Genomic DNA, 17,715 nt, shown 5'->3' on the forward strand with positions numbered 1-17,715 from the left:
AAGGCCAGGCAGAGGCTGGGCAGCCAGTGTCCTCACAGAAGAGAGGGCAGGAATGCAGGCATCCCTGTGTCTCTGAGGCCCCACCCCACCAAATAAGGATGATTCCGAATTGAGCCTAAACCCTCTCAGCCACCCCCAGCCTCTGCAGCCAGCCAGATGTACTCGGCACATCTAGAAAACTTCTCTTAAGATCTCTGGTCAGAGGCCTGTTCTGCCCAGCGGTGCCACCCATTTGGTATAGGTCTCAGCACCAACCAATGAGAGCTCAGCTCAGATCCCAGGCAGGGGCACGGGATGGGGAGACGCCCTGTTCCTGTGAGCTCGCTCAGCAAGTCCCTGCTGCCTGAGGACTTGTCATCCTTCCATTAGCCCATAGGTGGCGCTGCCACCCCACAAGGGTCGCGGGCCAGGTTTGGGCCCAGCTCAGCCTAGCTGCCTCGTGGACTCCCACCACTCCTGCCCCAGTAAACGTCTCTCCTCACCGACCCAGGGACCTGAGGTTGCCAAAGGGCAGTGGCTTCTCCTTTTCAACTTGCAAGACTCACCAAGCATTCTGGCCCCTGTTGTCCAAGCCCCAGGTCAGGCTCGGCCCCCCCATTCCAGGGAGTCTCCCCTGATTGTTGCCTCCCCTCCCTACTCAGGACACCTGACCCTCCAGCACCAACTCCCCCCCACCCCTGCCAACACACATGCTTGCACACACCCATACCCACATTGGCCCGCCCTCCACACTGCACAGCACAGCCATCAGGCTGGTACGAAATCACCTTTATTCACAATCACAGCGACCCAAGTTCACAAAGGAGGCAGCAACTACCCCGTACTAACAGAAAATGGGACAGATGTCTTCCTCTCCCCCACCCTCAGGCCAGGCAGGCCCTGCCCGTAAGACTTCTCTTTGCCTCTGAGATGGAACCTTTGACTGTATGGAGCCCCCACCTCCCCATCCCACCACACCCCCACAGAAGGGGTCTCCGGGGTCAGTGGGGAGACCCATAGTGGAAGCATGACTTCTCGAAGGCCCACTGCAAGACAGGGGCAGACAAAGGCCCAGCCTGGTGTGCTGACCCCCAGTGCTGTCCCACCATCCCACCCCATAGCAGCCCCCCACCAAAGAACTGACAGTCACACACAGTCTGCCCCTACCCCCAAATAACCATTTTACAGAGGTGGCAGCTGAGGCACAGAGGAACTATGCCCTGGCCAGGACCGCACGACTGGTCAGTTACCAGGTCCAGAGGCGCATGCTCTGCCAGCCACAGGGAACAGCAGTCTCTGATGCACGTAAAAAGCCGTCTGAGGCAGAGGGCTGGGAGACGGGGGGAGACTAGGCCAGGACTCTGAGAGCTGGCCGCAGCCCACGGCTCATCAGGACAAGGCAAGCAGGGCAGCGATGGCTGTAGCCTACGAGCAGGCTGAGGGTACTCCCTCACCCCAGAACCAGGAATAAGAACCCAGAGGGGCTGGGACCCACCCCCACCACTCTCCTCCTTCCTGGGGGCCGAGTGTCTGTCCTAAGAACAGGCTCCCTGCCCCTACTATCACTTGGCTCCCAAACCCTGCTCCCTGGCCCAAGACAGGCTCCCCTCCTTCAGCCTTCCCAAAATGTGTTATGTCCTTGTGGAGGGGGGAGCTCCTGGGCCTCCTGACATATTTGAGCCAACTATAACCCTTCTCCAGCTCAGCAAGGAAGGGCACTTTGTGGCCCCGGGGTATTAAGGAGGCTCAGTTTGCCTCTCTGTAAAATGCACACAATTTGCCAGGAGGCCTCCCAGTCTGCCCCTTGTTATGGAGTTCTAATTCACGGGAAGCAGAGCTGGCTGTGGACTGTTGGGCTGAAATCGGAGAAAGATTTTGAAGGATGAATACCTCTGCTGTCCCCGCTCCCCAGGCATCCGGCACACCAGGGCAGCTTTTCTAGGGACCTAAGGGATGGGAACTCACCCCCCTGGCCTCCAAAAACTACAAACCAAATAAATAAATAAATAAATAACGAAAAGGCTGGTTTTACCCCAGGAACCCTCCCTGCCCCCACGCCGGGGCCCTGGCCTCTCCTGGGGAAGCTACCGCGTCTCTGAGCATCAGCCAAGCCCAGGACAGCACTGAGATACAGGACAAGTCACACAGAGTAGATACAGACCTGTTCTTAGAGTCCCTGACAGAAGACAGACCCTGCTCTCCAGCCCACACCAAGGGGCGAGATGATTGGGGCAGAAAGGCTGTGGCCAGGAAGGGGCCCTCACCTCTGCGAGGACACAGGCCAGGGGCTCCGAACCTGGAGCCTTCTGCAGCCTATTTGTCCACCCATCGCGGAGGAGTGGGAGAGGGACACGGCATGGAGCCTGCCGCCTGCCGGGGTGACAGTATCCACGGGCCTTCTTTCCCCCCGATGCCAGACCCACGGGGCAGGGGTGAGAGGAGGAAGGCAGCAGCTCGGGGGCTATCTGCCCACAGCCGCTGGTGAGCTGTGCACTGTCCCAGGGCGGCTGGCTGAGGGAGCAAATGTAGGAGGAAGTCCAGTCCATACTCCACCAGCCAGGCCACGTGCCCTGGCTCAGAGCCACATCTGCCCAGAGGAAAGGACATACTTTCTAATTGTCACAAAGGTGCCACATGGGCTAGAGGGACCTCACAGAAGTCTGCCCCACATGGGGAAAGACTGGGACAGGCTGGGACCCCAATTAGTCCCTCAATATGAAGGGAAGAGCTAGGTACAGAGAAAGGAAAGGCAGACAGAGTATAAACTCCTCCCCTCCCCTCTGGCAGACAACTGCCTTCTGCCCCCTACCTCCCTGCCTGATACCCCCTTTTCCCCCAAACCTTCAGGGGCCTCAGTGTCCCATGTTTAATGGAGAAGGGAAAAGAGTTTCCAAAATGAGGAAGAAGAGAAGGGGCCCCGTTGGCTTGCCCCTCGGCTGGAGTTGAGCCAAAGTCTGACGAGGTGGGCGTGCGGGGTGGGGTGCCGCAGCGGGCTAGGAGCTTCGGTAGGTCTTGATGATGTCCTTGATGGGGCGGCGGCAGATGGGGCAGCAGGCGTGCAGAGCCTTCTTGAGGCGCAGGCCACAGGCATAGCAGAGGCACATGTGGCCACACGTGTAGATGACCGTGTCCACCGTGTGCTCATAGCAAATGGTGCACTCATCGCTCCACTGGCCCGTGCCTGGGGTCACTGGTGACTCGGGCAGGCTCACTGGCGAGTTGGGGGCCGTCCCTGGGGACAAGGAGACACCAGTCAGGTGAAGATTTGATCCAGCCCAGCCCCAAGTTAACGGGAAGAGAGGCCCCCTGCCTCTTATCTCCCCCTCTGTTTATCAAGATCTGCCTGTTTACCCTGATAAGCCAACTTCCTGGGCACGACAGAGGACAGCATGCACTTGTGGCCCCTCAGCTCCCAGACCAGGGGCCAGGGTATCCATGAAGCAGTGAAGGAAGAGAGGGAAGGATAGAAGAAGGAAGGGGGCCCCAAATCTTTTAAGGCAGGCCCCTGTTGAGCTATCTTTTGGTGTTCCCTGTGTGCTTAAAAAGTCCTTTGGAGAAAGGTGCCCAGCTAGGGTCAGGGTGGGATACACCCCAGAAATCACTACCCAACAAGGGTTTGGTGGGCCCACTCTAGCTCTTCCGGGGTCCTCCCTTGATATAGAGGCTGCATGCCTTCCTCAGCCAGGGTCTCAGGATGGGAGGTCAGGCACAGACAACATGGTCCTGGAGGGGCCAACCTACTTACCGCCAGCAGAGCTCCCCAGAGGTCCCAAACTGCATGTGCTGAGCAAGGGGTCAGAAAGGCGACTACCCACGGTGCTGGGCGACGTTGGTGTGGAGGCAGGGGAGCAGGGGAGTGATGGGATGCCCCGCTCTGCAAGGATGGTGGAGCCTGCGAAAGAAGGGAAGGGATGCACTAGCCACTCAGAGGCCCACTAGGAGAAAGCTCGAGTCTGCCCCTCCAGTAGGTTCCCAGGAGACAAAGGGGGTGCCATAGCCTCACCACACAGCCCAGCCACTGGGCTCCGGGCAGGATTCCACAGGCTAGCTCAGCACCGTGCCCCAGCTCTCTGTTCCCACCTACAAACTGGAGGCCCACTTGTGCTCTAGTATTACTAAATCAGTAGTCTCCAAACAAGTCCCCCGCCTAGAAGAAGCCCCCCTCCACCTTCCCCATACATCCATCACCTTCAAGGTTTCCCACACCAGAGAACAAAGTCACCTTCCACGGGCCCCACAAGGCCCTTCCGGCCCAACAACCTCACCCTTCTGTTCAAATTCCTGTACTCTCCATCGCTGTCTCCAGATAATGCCCACCTTCTCTGCACTGGCACCTTTGAAATGCCCTTCACCATCTCCCACACTTGTTCTGTCCTACATTCTTTCCCTCCTTCCTCCTCTCACGCCTTTCCCTCTTCCACTCCTCACCTTTCTATTCCTTTTCTCCTCCCTTCAGCAAGTCCTTTCTGAGGGCCTATGAGATACCATGAACGTAAAACTGGGAATAAGAACCACAGAGCTCCTGCCTGCATCACCAACCAGATTATTTAACACTGACCAGGCACACACACCACATGCGTGGGACTAAACAACCACAGATCCTGGAGCATTATTTGTTCTTTGCTCCGGAATGCAGCTTTGTTTCCCCATTTAAACCATGAGCTTCCTGAGAAGGAAATCTTATTCACCTGTGACTCTCCCACAGACCCTAACATGATGCCCTACACACAAGTGCTCAATGAGATCTTTTTTATTATTATTTGTTCTAATTCATTCAATAGTCACTGTTTCTAGGATTATTCATTAGATGGCCACAGGGTTTTCTTATTAGTGTTAATAGCTTTCAAGTTAATCTCCTGTTTCAGAAATTCATACTTCCTATTTGCTTTTCTTGCCTTCTTGCACTAGCTAGCATTTTCAGAACAATATTGTACGGCATCACTATCACATTCCTCACTTTAATGAGAATGTTTCTAGTGTTTCACCATTAAGTATGAAATTGGCTGTAGTTCTGGAGTGAAGAAAACAGCCTTCTATTCTTAGTTCACTTAGGCCTTCAACAAAGCAAAGCATTATTCCATAAGGTAAATAATTACCCTTCATACATCGTCACTGATTTGTTTTCCCTTTGGAGTCTGTCATGATCCCCTAACACCAATTTGCTGGTTGAGACACCCAATTCTCCAAACAGCTCAGGAGCACTCTATTTAGTACGTACTATCTATTGAATTCCGATGACTATTCTTCAACACCCATCCTAGCCTACTTACCTCTTGGGACATTTAAGTCCTGATTTTTTTTTTAAGCTGCTTCTTTGCTCCAGTCTAGTAAGCCTCTTTGGGCAACAGAAGCCTCACTGGAAAACTACTTATCTATTATTAGATGGTGCTGAAGCAAGAGAGTATCTTGCCCTTATGTAATTTCCTTCGTCGGAGGAGCAACGTCTCCTGGTGAGTGTAGCCAAATATCTTTTCATCTCAGCCTGATTTTTTTCTGCACCCGAGTCTGATTTCTTTTTATTCTATCCTGAATTTTCACCCCCAACTTCTTTCCTTCCTGATGTCTTTTCAACTAGCCTGATTTCTTTTCATTCCTTCCTGATTTATCTTCCCTCAATCCTAACTTCTTAGTACCCCAGCCTCATTTTCTTTTTATTCCTTTTTAAATTTATTTTATTTTTTAAATTTATTTATTTTTCACTCCATCTTCGTTAGGTCTCTGGAACAGAGTAGGAAGTCCCCAATGATTTTATCTGACTTCATAAACTCTCAGATACTCCCACAATCATCAACAGCATTACATACCCAAATACACATGCATTTAGTTACTCACATGTGCCTATACTCAGTATGTCAATCTTATAGTGTAACTCATGCTCACTCACATACACACATTATCTTGATTATGAAGCCTCCTGGGGTGAGGTATGGTCTGGGGACCTGTAAGGCCCAGGGGTCTCCAAAGTTGTCTAAGCAAACTTGCTTAAAAAAAAAAAAAAAGGGGAAGAAAAAAACAAAAACACTTCAGATGGCCAGAACCTATCCAAAGTCTACAGAATTGAAATCTCTGGAGGTGGTACTCAAGAATCTGCAAGTTAGCAGGTTCTCCAAGTGAGTCTAATGAAACTAGCCCAGTCTAGCCCAGTCTACTGCAGCAGGTTGGCAGACCAGCACTTGGAAAGCTCAATCTGGGGTGACAAAGGACCCAGGACATAGATGCTTTGTGAAAAAAGGATTTCTGGTCAAATTAGTTTGGAAAAGCTGTACACCATAACCACCACCACCCTCTCCTTAAAAATTCACACTGCATATAAAAGGCTCTGAGAAGTTCTGCAGTCAAGAACCCCCATTTAAAAAAAAAAACAGTATTTCCCAAACTCTTTTGACCCAAGTACCCTTCTTCAACAGACACACCTAATCTACAGAACAATCTGGAAAACATGGGGTACCCAAGTCTACATCCCCCAAATTTATTCCAAGTCTGTTCACTCAAACCCAGGAAAGTAAGGCTCAGGCTTCTGCAACCCCTTTCTCCAAGGCCCTCTGCTAAGGGATTCCCCCCGGGGCCTGCAACCCAGGCACCACCCTGCACAGACACCTGGCTATTGGCATACCAAACTCTATTTCTTATTTAGACACAACCATCCTTAGAGGCAGAGGTCTTTATTCCCATTTTTGAGAAATGAAAACAGCCTCAAAAAGTTAGTTAGTGGTAGAAACAATATTTTCTCATTTTTAAGTGGCCCCTGGTGTGTACCTGGGCTGTTTCGATCTAGGCATGTAATACAGCTATAGATATAGGTACTTACCCGTATCTATATGGTCTATCTAGAGATCTGTGGGAATGTGGGTCAATCAGAATCTGGGAGTGAAACAAGACGATCCATGCTTTTCTCCCCTCCCAAGGGAGCATCTGCTGCGCTCTCAGGGCCCCGGGCTAGACAATGGAGTGCTGCCCAGATCTCATGTCAGGGTGCGCAGCTAGCTCCATGGCAAGGCCGCATTACGGGGTGGACTGCGCCCTCTTTTTCCCCCGACCCGGACCGGCCCCCTCCTCCAGGAAGGCCGCGATGCTGAGTCTGGAGGAGGACCGCTGAGGCCAGCCTCGGGGTGCGCCGGGGGAGGCCAGCGCGTGGCCGGGAGCACTCACCGAGGATGCGGATCTGCGTGACCGCGCCGTGCAGGCCGAAGAGCATCCAGAGCGGCTGCGACGCGTCCACGCACAGTTGCACGCCGGCGGCGGCGCCGTTGTGGCTGAGGTGTAGCTCGCCGTCGGCGTTCACCACCAGGCCCAGGATGTCGCCGCTGTGCAGGGGCCCGGGCACGCGGCACACCGCCCAGAACTCCTTGCGGTCCCCCAGGGCCTCGGGGGTGAAGGGCAGCTCGGCGGGCCGCAGCGTGCCGGGGTCGCAGGTGGTGACGCCGAAGGACAGCGCGCCGGGCCGCGCGCCGCCCGAGCGCGTGACCTTGACAAAGATGGTCTCGGCCACGCGCACGGGCCGGCTGGTGAAGACGAGCGCGCGCTCGTCGCGCCCGTGCTCCAGGCGCGCCACTGTCTGCTCGTCCAGGATCCGGACGTGCGCGCCGGCGCGCAGCGCGTGGAAGCGCAGGTCGCCGTCGAGCTGCGCGGGGAGGGCGCGGCTGTGCTGGGAGTTGAGCGAGTTCTGCGGGACGGGGCCGCCGGCGGCCGGCGGGGCCTCGTCGCCGTCGGCCGCCGGCACGTTGAGGTCGCACAAGCTCACGGAGAGGCGCGCGTCGTCGGCCTCGCGCCGCAGCGAGGGCCTGCGCAGGGCGGTGAAGGAGCGCGGCCGCAGGCAGTCCGGCAGCACCAGCTCGCTGTCTGCGGCCGGGGGGGGGGGGGGGGGGGGGGGAGACACCGCGCGAGCGTCAGGCCGGCGCCGCGGGGGCCCGTCCCCATCGCCCGCACCCCCGACTGGTCTTCCCAGTACGCGCCATCAAAACACCGGGCTTTGAAAGGGACACACGATGGGATGCACAAAGGGATACACGATGCCTAAGACATTAAGAAACAACGCTGGGGAACCCAGGTTGTGTGGGGGACACTTAATTATTTAAGTAAGGATTCCGCCTGGGAGGAAAGACACCAAAATCGACACCGAGGGTCATTATGACTTTTGATTAAATTGAGCTTTAAATCCTCCTTCTAGAAATCATCTCTCCCTCTACAGCCCCCGACATACCTAGCCTTTCCCCCCTGGAACACCAGCAAACCCGGGAGGCAGCGGAAGACAGGAGCCGGGACCTGTCTGATAATAGTCACAAGGTCTGGACCTCTGGCAGGCGACAGACAACATCTGGACCCATGTTTCAGGTCCTGAGCCCTAAGGTGGAAAGACCCCCTGGCTACTTTTACTTTTCCACGAAACCACACAGGGCCTCCTGAGCAGACCTCGGAGCTATCTATCCTCGAGACCTGGAGAAACGATTCATTACACTAACCTCACCTGTGACCAATCAGCGCCCAGAACGACCCGGAACCCCTAACACCTGCCCCTTGAGATTTTGCCCTACGTAATCTGTCACCTGCATGCCATCGGAGAAGCAGGTATTAGCTCCCTGTATTCCTGATGGGTTAATTCCATATTAAACTATTTTTCTTTCTCTACTGCAAACTGCTGCTCATGCATTTCTTCAGGGCCAGTGAGCACAGGCCGACGGACTCGAATATCGGGATCCCCTTAACAAAATTTAAAACATGATCGGTATGCTTATAAGAGTTTTTTTTTTGTGTGAGTTCTTATAAATTTAATTCCTGGGGTCCTCCCTCTTTATCCCCAGCAGCTACAACCGCCCTAAGCACTTAGAACACAAGCAGTAAATATGTGTTGAATGCCCTGGTGACATCCCCAGAACTCTGCATAAATTGTCGCATCTTATCCCAACAGTTACCTTTTAAAGTTATCGTTGGCATACAAGGACAATGCAACTGAGAGAAGTTATGTAAATGTATCCCAACTTTCCTTTTGAAAGTGACTTAACAGGAAATCAAAACCTGTCTCTTTTTAATCATACAAGTCATAGAGACTGTATTTGTAGTAAAGACAGTTTGGCAAAAAGAAAAAAATAATTGCCTGTCAGCCCAGACCATTCAGAGAAAAAAAACCTGTTAATATTTGGACGTATGACCTTCCAGCCTTATTTCAATATATATTTTTATTTACTTTTTTTTTAATACAAAATGCTATATAAACGCCAGTAGTTTTTAACCTTTTATGGGTAACAAACCCCTTTGAAAATGTGATAACTTTGACCTATCTCCTCCTCAGAAAAATGTATTCTCCCTAAACTCTGTGGATAATTTCAGAGCAACTGCGAATCACGTAAAGTCATCCATGGGCCTGGACTCCAGACTAAGGACCCTGTCATACAGATTTCCTTTCCAAAACTAGCTTCTCCACTTACTATGTCCTCAACACGTTTTCATGCCAATGACTGTTTCTAACACCATATTTTTTAAATGGCTATGTGATGTCCAGCTTTATGCAGTCCTATAATGTATAATGAAAGTCGTTGTGTGCAATGAATTGCCTCTGCATTTCATCCTTAAAGTTTCCTGTGGAGGTGCCCCTGCTGTACGGATAAAGCTCAGAGATGTTATGTCACAGCCCAGCGGCAGATCCAGGATTGAAGCAAAGGTCTGTCTAACGCCTGATGCCACAGTCTTCAATTTTAGCCTTCCTTTTTATGCAACTCCTTCTGTGGAAGTCCCCAAATTTGTTTAGTGCCACCACAGGCCATATCATGGGCCAATCCCTCCCTGAGAGCCTTTTCTCTGAGCGTCCCCATGGGAGGCTCTGTGCCTTCTCTTCAGGAACTGGGTAAGGACGGCTGGGGTGCTTGGTGTCAGAGCAGGGCTTAGGGGCCTGGACTGGTATCGGCAGCAGAGGCTAGAATTCAGCTCCAGCTGCATCTAGAGACGGTCCCTAAAGCCTCCCTGTTTTTGTTCTCCCCTACCAGACCCCCCTGCCTCTTCCAGGAAGTGTTGTTTGAGCCCAGGCAAGGAGACAGTACTGGGCCCTTCCCCCAAGTCTCCTGTCTCTTTGGAGAAGCCTCATGGGGCCTGGCTGGTTGGGATTTCCCAGCATCACGCTTGGCAAGAAGAAGGGAGCCGACCGGAAAATGCGATTATTCCAGGGAATTGACTCTGTGACAGCCATGGTGTAGAGAGGCTGGGGGGCTGCAGAGAAGCGGAGGTGAGGAGGGCATGAGCAGGAGGGGGAAGCACAAGAGACAAAGTGGGGAACTAGGGAGGGCTGTGGGTTGACCTGGGCCTCAGGGAACAGCCCCTGCTCCCCACCCCTCAGGGATTCCAGGCAATGGCCTGAGGACTCCAGAGTGTTGGAGACCGAGGGGAAGGCACAAGGACAGCAGGGTGAGGAGGACACAAGTGGCTCAGAGCTGCACAGCCAGAACCTACAGGAACAAGGCTGTCACAGGGGCCCACATACATATGCACCCCCATACTCCTCTCCCCACCCCCACACACTCAGGACGATCAGTCAGAGCCCATGGAGCGAGGCGGACCCTCAAAACAGATTTCTGAATGGGGCTGGATGTGAGCTCTTCTGGTCCCCTTCTACTTGAATATGGAGTCCTCTTTTATCTGAATCTGCCTGCTACGGGCACTCACCACGTCCCAGGCAACCTGTGCTATGGTGGAACCTAAATGTAGGACTTTGTGGCAGTTATGATGGACACCCAGGAATAATCACTGAATGACATCACTCACTACAGACCAGGAAAGAGATGCTACAAGTGGAGATGAGGAAGAAAGAAGGAAGGAGAAACAATGGGGGATAGAGAGAAGGGGCAGGAAAATGCACCCCTTTGGCCTTGCCTGAAATATTGCAGGAGTTGGGAAAGGAGGTACAAGAGATGCTGGGAAACAGCTAAAAACAGAATCCCTGGGGCCAGTGCCCAGCCCAAGTATGTCTTCTATCCCATCCCCTCCACCCCTTTGGGGTCAGGAGGAGCTGCATGCCGCCAGCAAGCTCCAAAATAACAATCCCATTGGTGTGTCCAGCTGCGCCAGGGCCCTGAAATAGATGAAACTTGAGATTGAGGAGCTGGTCAGAGCACCCTCAGCAGAAGGAACAGCAAGGGTCACAGCTGGGTGAGCTGACATCAAGTCGGAGGTCAGGGAAGGGTCCGGGCTCCCAAAGCCAGGGGAGAGCACCATGGGACCAACTTCAGCCCAGGAGTATGCCTGGGGGACAGCTTGGAAAAACCAAATAGGCAATCTATAACCCCAAGCAGGGGCACCACATTTAGAAGCAACAAGTTATGTAATCTATGCCTGGGACACACAGCTGCCCACTTTGGAGGTTTTATGATGGGGGAAGGGGTGGCACAAGGCCAAGGGAGAAACTGCTAAACTGGCTCCCCCTCTTGTCTCCTCTTTCAGGAAAGAATTTGTCAATCTTCAGTTTCTGCCTAATCTGGTGCCTGGCAATGGCTCTGCAGATCCCCTGGGCCAGGGCAGAAACACCTAGGCCCTGCAAAGGGCAGGGAGGCTCAGGCCAGGGGTTTCTTGCCCTCGGGGTGGCACTCAGGGCACCCACTCACTGAGCCACTGTGTGCCTAACCCTGGGCAGGCATTAAGGAGAGAAAAGCCAGGACCTGGGCCGTGGGGAGCCAGTGGCCCTTAGGATTGAAGCTTGGGGCATGAAAATATTTTAACACAATTTAGTTACAAAATTCTTAGTGTCTTGGATTAGACATGATCTTAAAGGAGAAGGAGGAAATCTACATATCTCTGCCAAGTTCTCACGCAGCCTTGGCTAGAATGCCCCTGGGGACAAGAAGCTCACCACCTCCCAAGGCTATCTATCCCTCCCTCTGAACAACTATGACTGTTAGAAAATTTCTCCTTGCCTGGATCCATGTGTCCTATACCCACTCTGTGGGGCCCCCTTTAGAAGAAGAAAGAGCCTTCTCTTCTTTAAGATAACTATCCCTTTTAGGATAGCGCTCTCCAACTGAGGCTGAGGTCCCCCTTCCTGTTCCAGAGTGACTCAGTGACAGCATCTTGGAAAAAACACAATTTGACCTGGGCCCTGAAGGACAAGAGTGTTTGGATTGACAAGCGAGAGGCATTCCAGTGGGAAAAGTGCTGGGAAAATGCGTTAGCAAGTGCCTGGAGAATAGTGAGGAGAAAGGCCAGTGAGCAAGACCAGTGAGGAGAAAGGAAAGGAGAGGAGTTGAGGGGCCAGCACTCACTGACCCAGAGCCCCACAGGCCCTCCCACACGTTGCCAGCCAGTGCAGGCTGACCAAGGCAGGACCTGGACACTGGTGCAGGAGGTCTCAGGGGACAAGTGAGGGGCTCCTTTGAAGCAGGGCCTGCCATCAGCCCAAGTCTTGTTTGTTCAGATTCTCACATCCGGAGCTCTGGATAATCTTTAACCATGGGTCAGCCTGCAGCTTCCAAGCCGGCTAGCAGGTATCTGCTGGCCCCTGTTTGGAAGATGCTGCCAGCCCATTTACTGTCTCCATAAACATCCTCTTGCCGGTTTCCATCTGGCAAGGGGCAGGGGATGGAGCCGGGAGGGTGGGTGCAGGAGTTGGATGGGCGAGGGGTTCTCCACCCCTCTGGGCAGTACCCCCAAAACCCACACTCGCCTCCACCCTCTCTATATAAAACCAACCACAGGAAAGCTAGGAGAAACAAATACACTTTCTGAGGCTCATGGAGGGAAGGGCAGAATGTCCCAGAATCACTCAGAGTCAAAGACTCTTAGATTTATAGACTCTTCATGCCACACAGCCTTAGGCTTATAGATTCTCAGACTCATCTGGTCTGGCGGTTCTCAGACTTTTTAAAAAGTGGAATCTTTTCATCTAATGGAACTGAAAGCTCTGGTTGAAGTCTAAGACGTGGCCATAGAGCCCTGCCATTCAGCCGCCAAAGAGATGCCTCTGTGTAACCCCAGTGTCCCAAGAAGCCAACATGAAGGACCATTGGTCTTGTTCCCTGAAACCGTTTATATTTTATGGTTCGCCTTTCATCCAGGTACAGGGACTTGGTTTTAAGGCTCCCTCTTCCAGTGACAGAACTGGCTTAGGGGTTAGTCTATTTTGGTGATGTTTTTAAATTAGGTATTCCTTTTCAACCTAAAGACAAGAGCCCTTCCCATTTGTGTAAACACTTGCACATGTCAGTGAGGCTCACAGACTATCTGTGAGGTAAATAGCACATGTGTAATTATGTCCAAATAATAGATAGGTGGTTGAGACACAGAGAAGCTGAAAGCCTGGCCCAAAGCTAGTGAGTGGCTGAGTCAAATCTTGATTCATTCAGGTCTGCTGATTCTGAAACGAGGTCTTTGTTCCCAATACTGCAAGGCCCAGCCCCTCCACTCCACACACATCTCATCCTGGGTGCCCCAAGTCTCTCCAAGATCCCCAGAACTATGTCTTGGGCCAAAGAGATTCTAGATGAAAACATATGAAATTGCCATTTCTGGACACTAGAAACAGTCCAAAATTGGCAGTTACATATGGTGCTCTTTATATATATTCATTCTGATAGAAAACTAGAGTGTACCATGAACAGAACCAGACAAAGCTTTCAGGAGCCTTCAGGGAACTACAAGGCAGGCAGAACCCCCCTCACCACTGAATCAGGATGCTGCCCTGTGGCCTATCGGGACCCAACATGTCCAGTTGATCCCTGATGGTTTGCACTCTTGTAAGCTGTAATCTAGAAGACATGGGAGAGGGGCACGGTCCCCACATTTTGGGAGAATTCAGACTTAATAGGGAGACTAGATAGACTCATATTTCGAGAAGCTGGGGAATAATGCAGCCCACATTCCAGGTCTCAGGTCCCAGTTCCACTAAGCTATGTGACCTTGAGCAAGTTATCATACCTCTCTGAGCCTCTGTTTCCTTATCTGTAAAATGGATACAATAATAGCTTTCTTTATAATATATACAAAAGAGGATTCACGCTGTCTTCTTAAAGAGCAAGACAATACGTGATGCAGAACTCCCGACACCACTTAGACCTGCACGTGCTGCTGGTGTCAGGAGAAGGAAGGGTCAGCGAGAATAGGGGAAGTCAGGGAAGGCTTCTTGGTGGAGGGAGGGCGTGGAGTCGGGCCCTGATATAATTGGCAGAATTCGGGGTGAACAGACATGACGTGCCTGGAAGAGTCTCTGAAGCAGAAAGAACAGAAGATAACTTTTGATCAAGAAGAAATGGAAACTGTCAAAGAGGAAGAAATCGTGATTAGTATCCTCAGCCCTTTCCCCCACCCCAAGAGCTTGGCTCAGGCTCCTTAAACTAATATTTGCCTCTCAGGCCCTGGCAGCCACAGCTGAAGGTAAATATTGGTTTAGCCTGGGAAGCGGAAGCCCCATATGGCCGTGTGGTCCTCAGCCGGCCGGGTGGCTCACACTCTGTGCTGCCAAGCTGAGGCACATCCTGGAGGGGCGCCCTGACCTATGGCCTATCTGTGGAGAGGCCCAGGCGTCTCACTGCTGGGCAGCCAGGCTGGCCCGCCACCCCACAAACTGCCCCAGCAGCAGCCTGGGCTTTAGGAAGCTACCCGGAGAGTCTCCGTCCATCCCTCTCCTTAGTAGGCAGGTGGGGTCTTTTACCAAGACCTGGGAGCCTGGGCAGAGGTCAGGAAGAAGCAAAACGCCATGCACCCTTGGGAGCCCCCACCTAATGCCTTCCTAACGCCCTCCTGGGCTCAGCCACTGCCATTTTGATGTGGCAATAAGTCTTCTCACACTGACCTTTATACCCAGATCAGCCTGGAAGATCTGAATGCCATCCCAGCCTGGCTTCTGACTGGCTGGGAGAATTTAGGCAGGCCCCTCCCCATCTCCAGGCCACATTTCCTCTTCTTGAAAAACTTGACAGCACAGAAGCTGCTGGAAGCTTTCTACTATCATGGCTCCCCACTTATGCGTATCCCTTCTCCACAAGTCACCTGCTACCTTTTCACTACACCCCTTCCCCTTAAGGTTCTGCTCCCTGAATGACCACTCATTCCCATCTCTGTGCCTATGCACACCCTCCTGACTGGCCTAAATTGTTCCTTTTCAACTCCCTTGGTTCCTGACTTAAAACTCATCTCCTACAGAAAGTCCTCCTGGATTGCTACCCAGCTGCACCCCCTGCCCCCCACCCCCGACACACACACCCAGTTTTACTCTTCAGCCACACTTAATTATAGAATTAAATTTAGGTCATCTCAGACCAGTTTTATGGTGTGTCTCCCTAATATAAACACTCTTCAAGGAAAGGGGTTTTCAGTTCTTGTGTCTCCCCAAGCCTGCACAGTGCCTAGACTGTGGTGGGCAGAGAGACACTCAGAAGAAGCACCCTGTAAGTGGATCTTGGCTCACCAGCTTTCTGCCAGGACCCATGGCTGCCTTCCTGAGCTAACATTTCGGAGAAGAGCAGAGAGAGCTTGAAAAACTGGGATAGGAGCTTATCTCTCCAAGTATTAATCACCCCATAAAACTTGTATTTATTTAGTTGCTGGCAGGTCCTTCTTCCCGGAGGTAGGAAGCTGTTATTTTTGGAGATACCAGCCAGGCTTGAGCCAGGGGTGCCCCGAGGAAAGAGGGTGATCTGCTGAACTCCAGCATAATGGGAGCCTGGAAGGCCTGAAGCAGGCCAGTTGGGACCACGGCATGGGCACCAGTGGGCCTGGGTTATGGTTAGGGCATTGGGGGTGGGGGAGGTGGGATACCTGCCTGGAGGTATCAGTCAGGGAGAGACACCAGCCCTGCCTCTACTCTGTCTTGGGAGATGGCCAATCCGCCCATGGCCTGACTTTTGAACCTACTACATGCCAGTTACCCCAGAGTGGCTCTGGTCTGAGGAGCAGACACTGGCCAGGTAAGGTTTGGAGAACTTTGGCTGCAGGTTCCACACTGAGGCAGGAGGGGAGGGGACAGATTTGGCAGGAAATCTCTAAAGATGAGACACTGGTTTGGGAGACAATCACCCTAGAAAGACAGGCGCATCCTCAGAGCCACCAAGACAGGGTGACATCTGCAGAGGAGGAAGAACAGGGAAAGCCAGAGGGATCTGGGGGGAGGGAGGGATTCCTAGGAGGACACAGGTGCAGTGAAGTGACAGGCAAGGAAAGAAGGGAACATGGAAGTGGGAAGGAGAGGAAAGAGAGTGGGGGAACACTGTCCCAGAGACTATATAGGGCAGCGGGCGTGTCCAGAGGGCAGGAGCACCAAATGAGGGCATAGAGCAGCACACCCACCTCTGAAGAGATCTTGGATGGATCTCTTTTTAAAATAAAAAAACCCATTTAGAAAGAACAAAATGAAGAGATATTTTATCTGCTAATTGAATTGAGGGGCTATAATCAGTGTTTGAAAATGCCCCGGGATTATGGTGATTTACAGCTGGGACGGGAATCAGCTGGGGATTTGGCCGTATCCGTGAACAGAGGAGCCTGCCGGGAAATCCAAATGCAACTGAAAATACTGCATGAAAACCCATTTATAGTCAAAGAGGGGGAATGGGGCTGTGCCAGGTCAGAAGTCTGGGCTCTGCCCCAGGGTGGGGCCCTTCAGATTACTCTCCTTGGCCCCTGAAGTTTGGAAGCCCCATCTCACCTGGCATGTCCCCATCGTACCCACTCCCCCCATACCCTCCACCCTTCTGGAATTTGTAGTCCCAGCCTAAGCCCTCTCTTCAAAGAAGCCTTCCTGGACTCCATCCTCCCTCACTGACCTCAGCCTCCTCTGATTTCCTGCCTCCCTTCATGTTTAATCCCACTGGAGGGTAATGGGAAAGGCCCTGCTTTGGGTATCGGAACACCCAGTTCAAATCCCAGCTCTGCCACATCCCAGCACAAGTGAGCCAGGTCTTCCCTTGGCTTCAGTTCACTCCTGCCAAACGAGGATAAAAACACTCTCTCTGGGCCGGCTGCTGAGAGGTTAAACGAGATAACTGGAGGAAAACCCGTCTCAGCAGAGGGAAGGGATCCTACAAGCACAGCGTTTAGCAATTGACTGTTCCTTTATATCGTGTCTGCAGTCTTTGCTTTGTCTCCCTAATGTCCCACTGAGCCTGGGGCTGTCTGTGAGCAGGGTGGGGACTACTTCAGCACCACCCCCACACCCTTCACCCTTTCCTTCATTTAATAAACTGTCTGTCCATCCCACCACTCTCCCTTACCCACCCTGCAAATATTCCTCAGCGTCCCAGCACTAGATTCCACTCTGGAGAGGAAGCTGGCTGGTTAGGACACGGGTGCCTCCCTCCGAGCCCTCCCTATCTTGAGTGGGAACAAACGTATGGATGACCAAGCCTCAGCCAAAGCCTCAGCACTGAGAGCAGTGCAGGTGCCATGCAGTGGGACACAAGAATGGAGAAAAGAATTCCACCCAGAAGGCTTCAGGGAGGAGGTGGCTTTAGAGCTGGGTCTTGAAGCCAGAGTGGGATTTTGATCTTTAGGGACTGTGGGGAGGGCATTCTTTGCCTAGGGAAAAGCAAGAACGTTGCCTCCACTTGCCTTACTGACCCCGCAACAGGACTGTGGCTTTCTCAAGAGCTGAGACATTCTTTTGTCTCCCACCATGTCGCCATGCCCTGAGCTAAGTCATAGTATTCCCAACCACTTTACAGATGAGAAGACTGAGGCTCAGACAGAAGTCTCTAGGCTGGAGCTCAAAGTCAAGCTTTGGAACCCCAGTGCCTTGAAGTTTGGGACACTCAGGATACCAGAGCAGTG

The 17,715-nt window shown here is 52.5% G+C and overlaps 1 protein-coding gene across 5 annotated transcripts in view; it reads right to left on the minus strand.

The window, feature by feature from the left end:
- Positions 1–209: 209 nt before the first annotated feature.
- The window catches only part of NEURL1 (neuralized E3 ubiquitin protein ligase 1), a 68,980-nt gene continuing 51,474 nt past the window's right edge, over positions 210–17,715 (minus strand). For all 5 annotated transcript variants that reach the window (XM_081074470.1, XM_081074471.1, XM_081074474.1 and 2 more), the window contains 3 exons: positions 7,129–7,818; positions 3,725–3,871; positions 210–3,211 (listed from right to left, as the gene is read on the minus strand). In XM_081074470.1, the coding sequence (XP_080930596.1) occupies positions 2,973–3,211; positions 3,725–3,871; positions 7,129–7,818 (1,076 nt within the window). In that variant the 3' untranslated portion in view covers positions 210–2,972. The remainder of the gene's footprint in view (positions 3,212–3,724; positions 3,872–7,128; positions 7,819–17,715) is intronic.

The sequence above is a fragment of the Rhinolophus hipposideros genome (assembly GCF_964194185.1).
Source record: "Rhinolophus hipposideros genome assembly, chromosome: 15".
NCBI lineage: Eukaryota > Metazoa > Chordata > Mammalia > Chiroptera > Rhinolophidae > Rhinolophus > Rhinolophus hipposideros.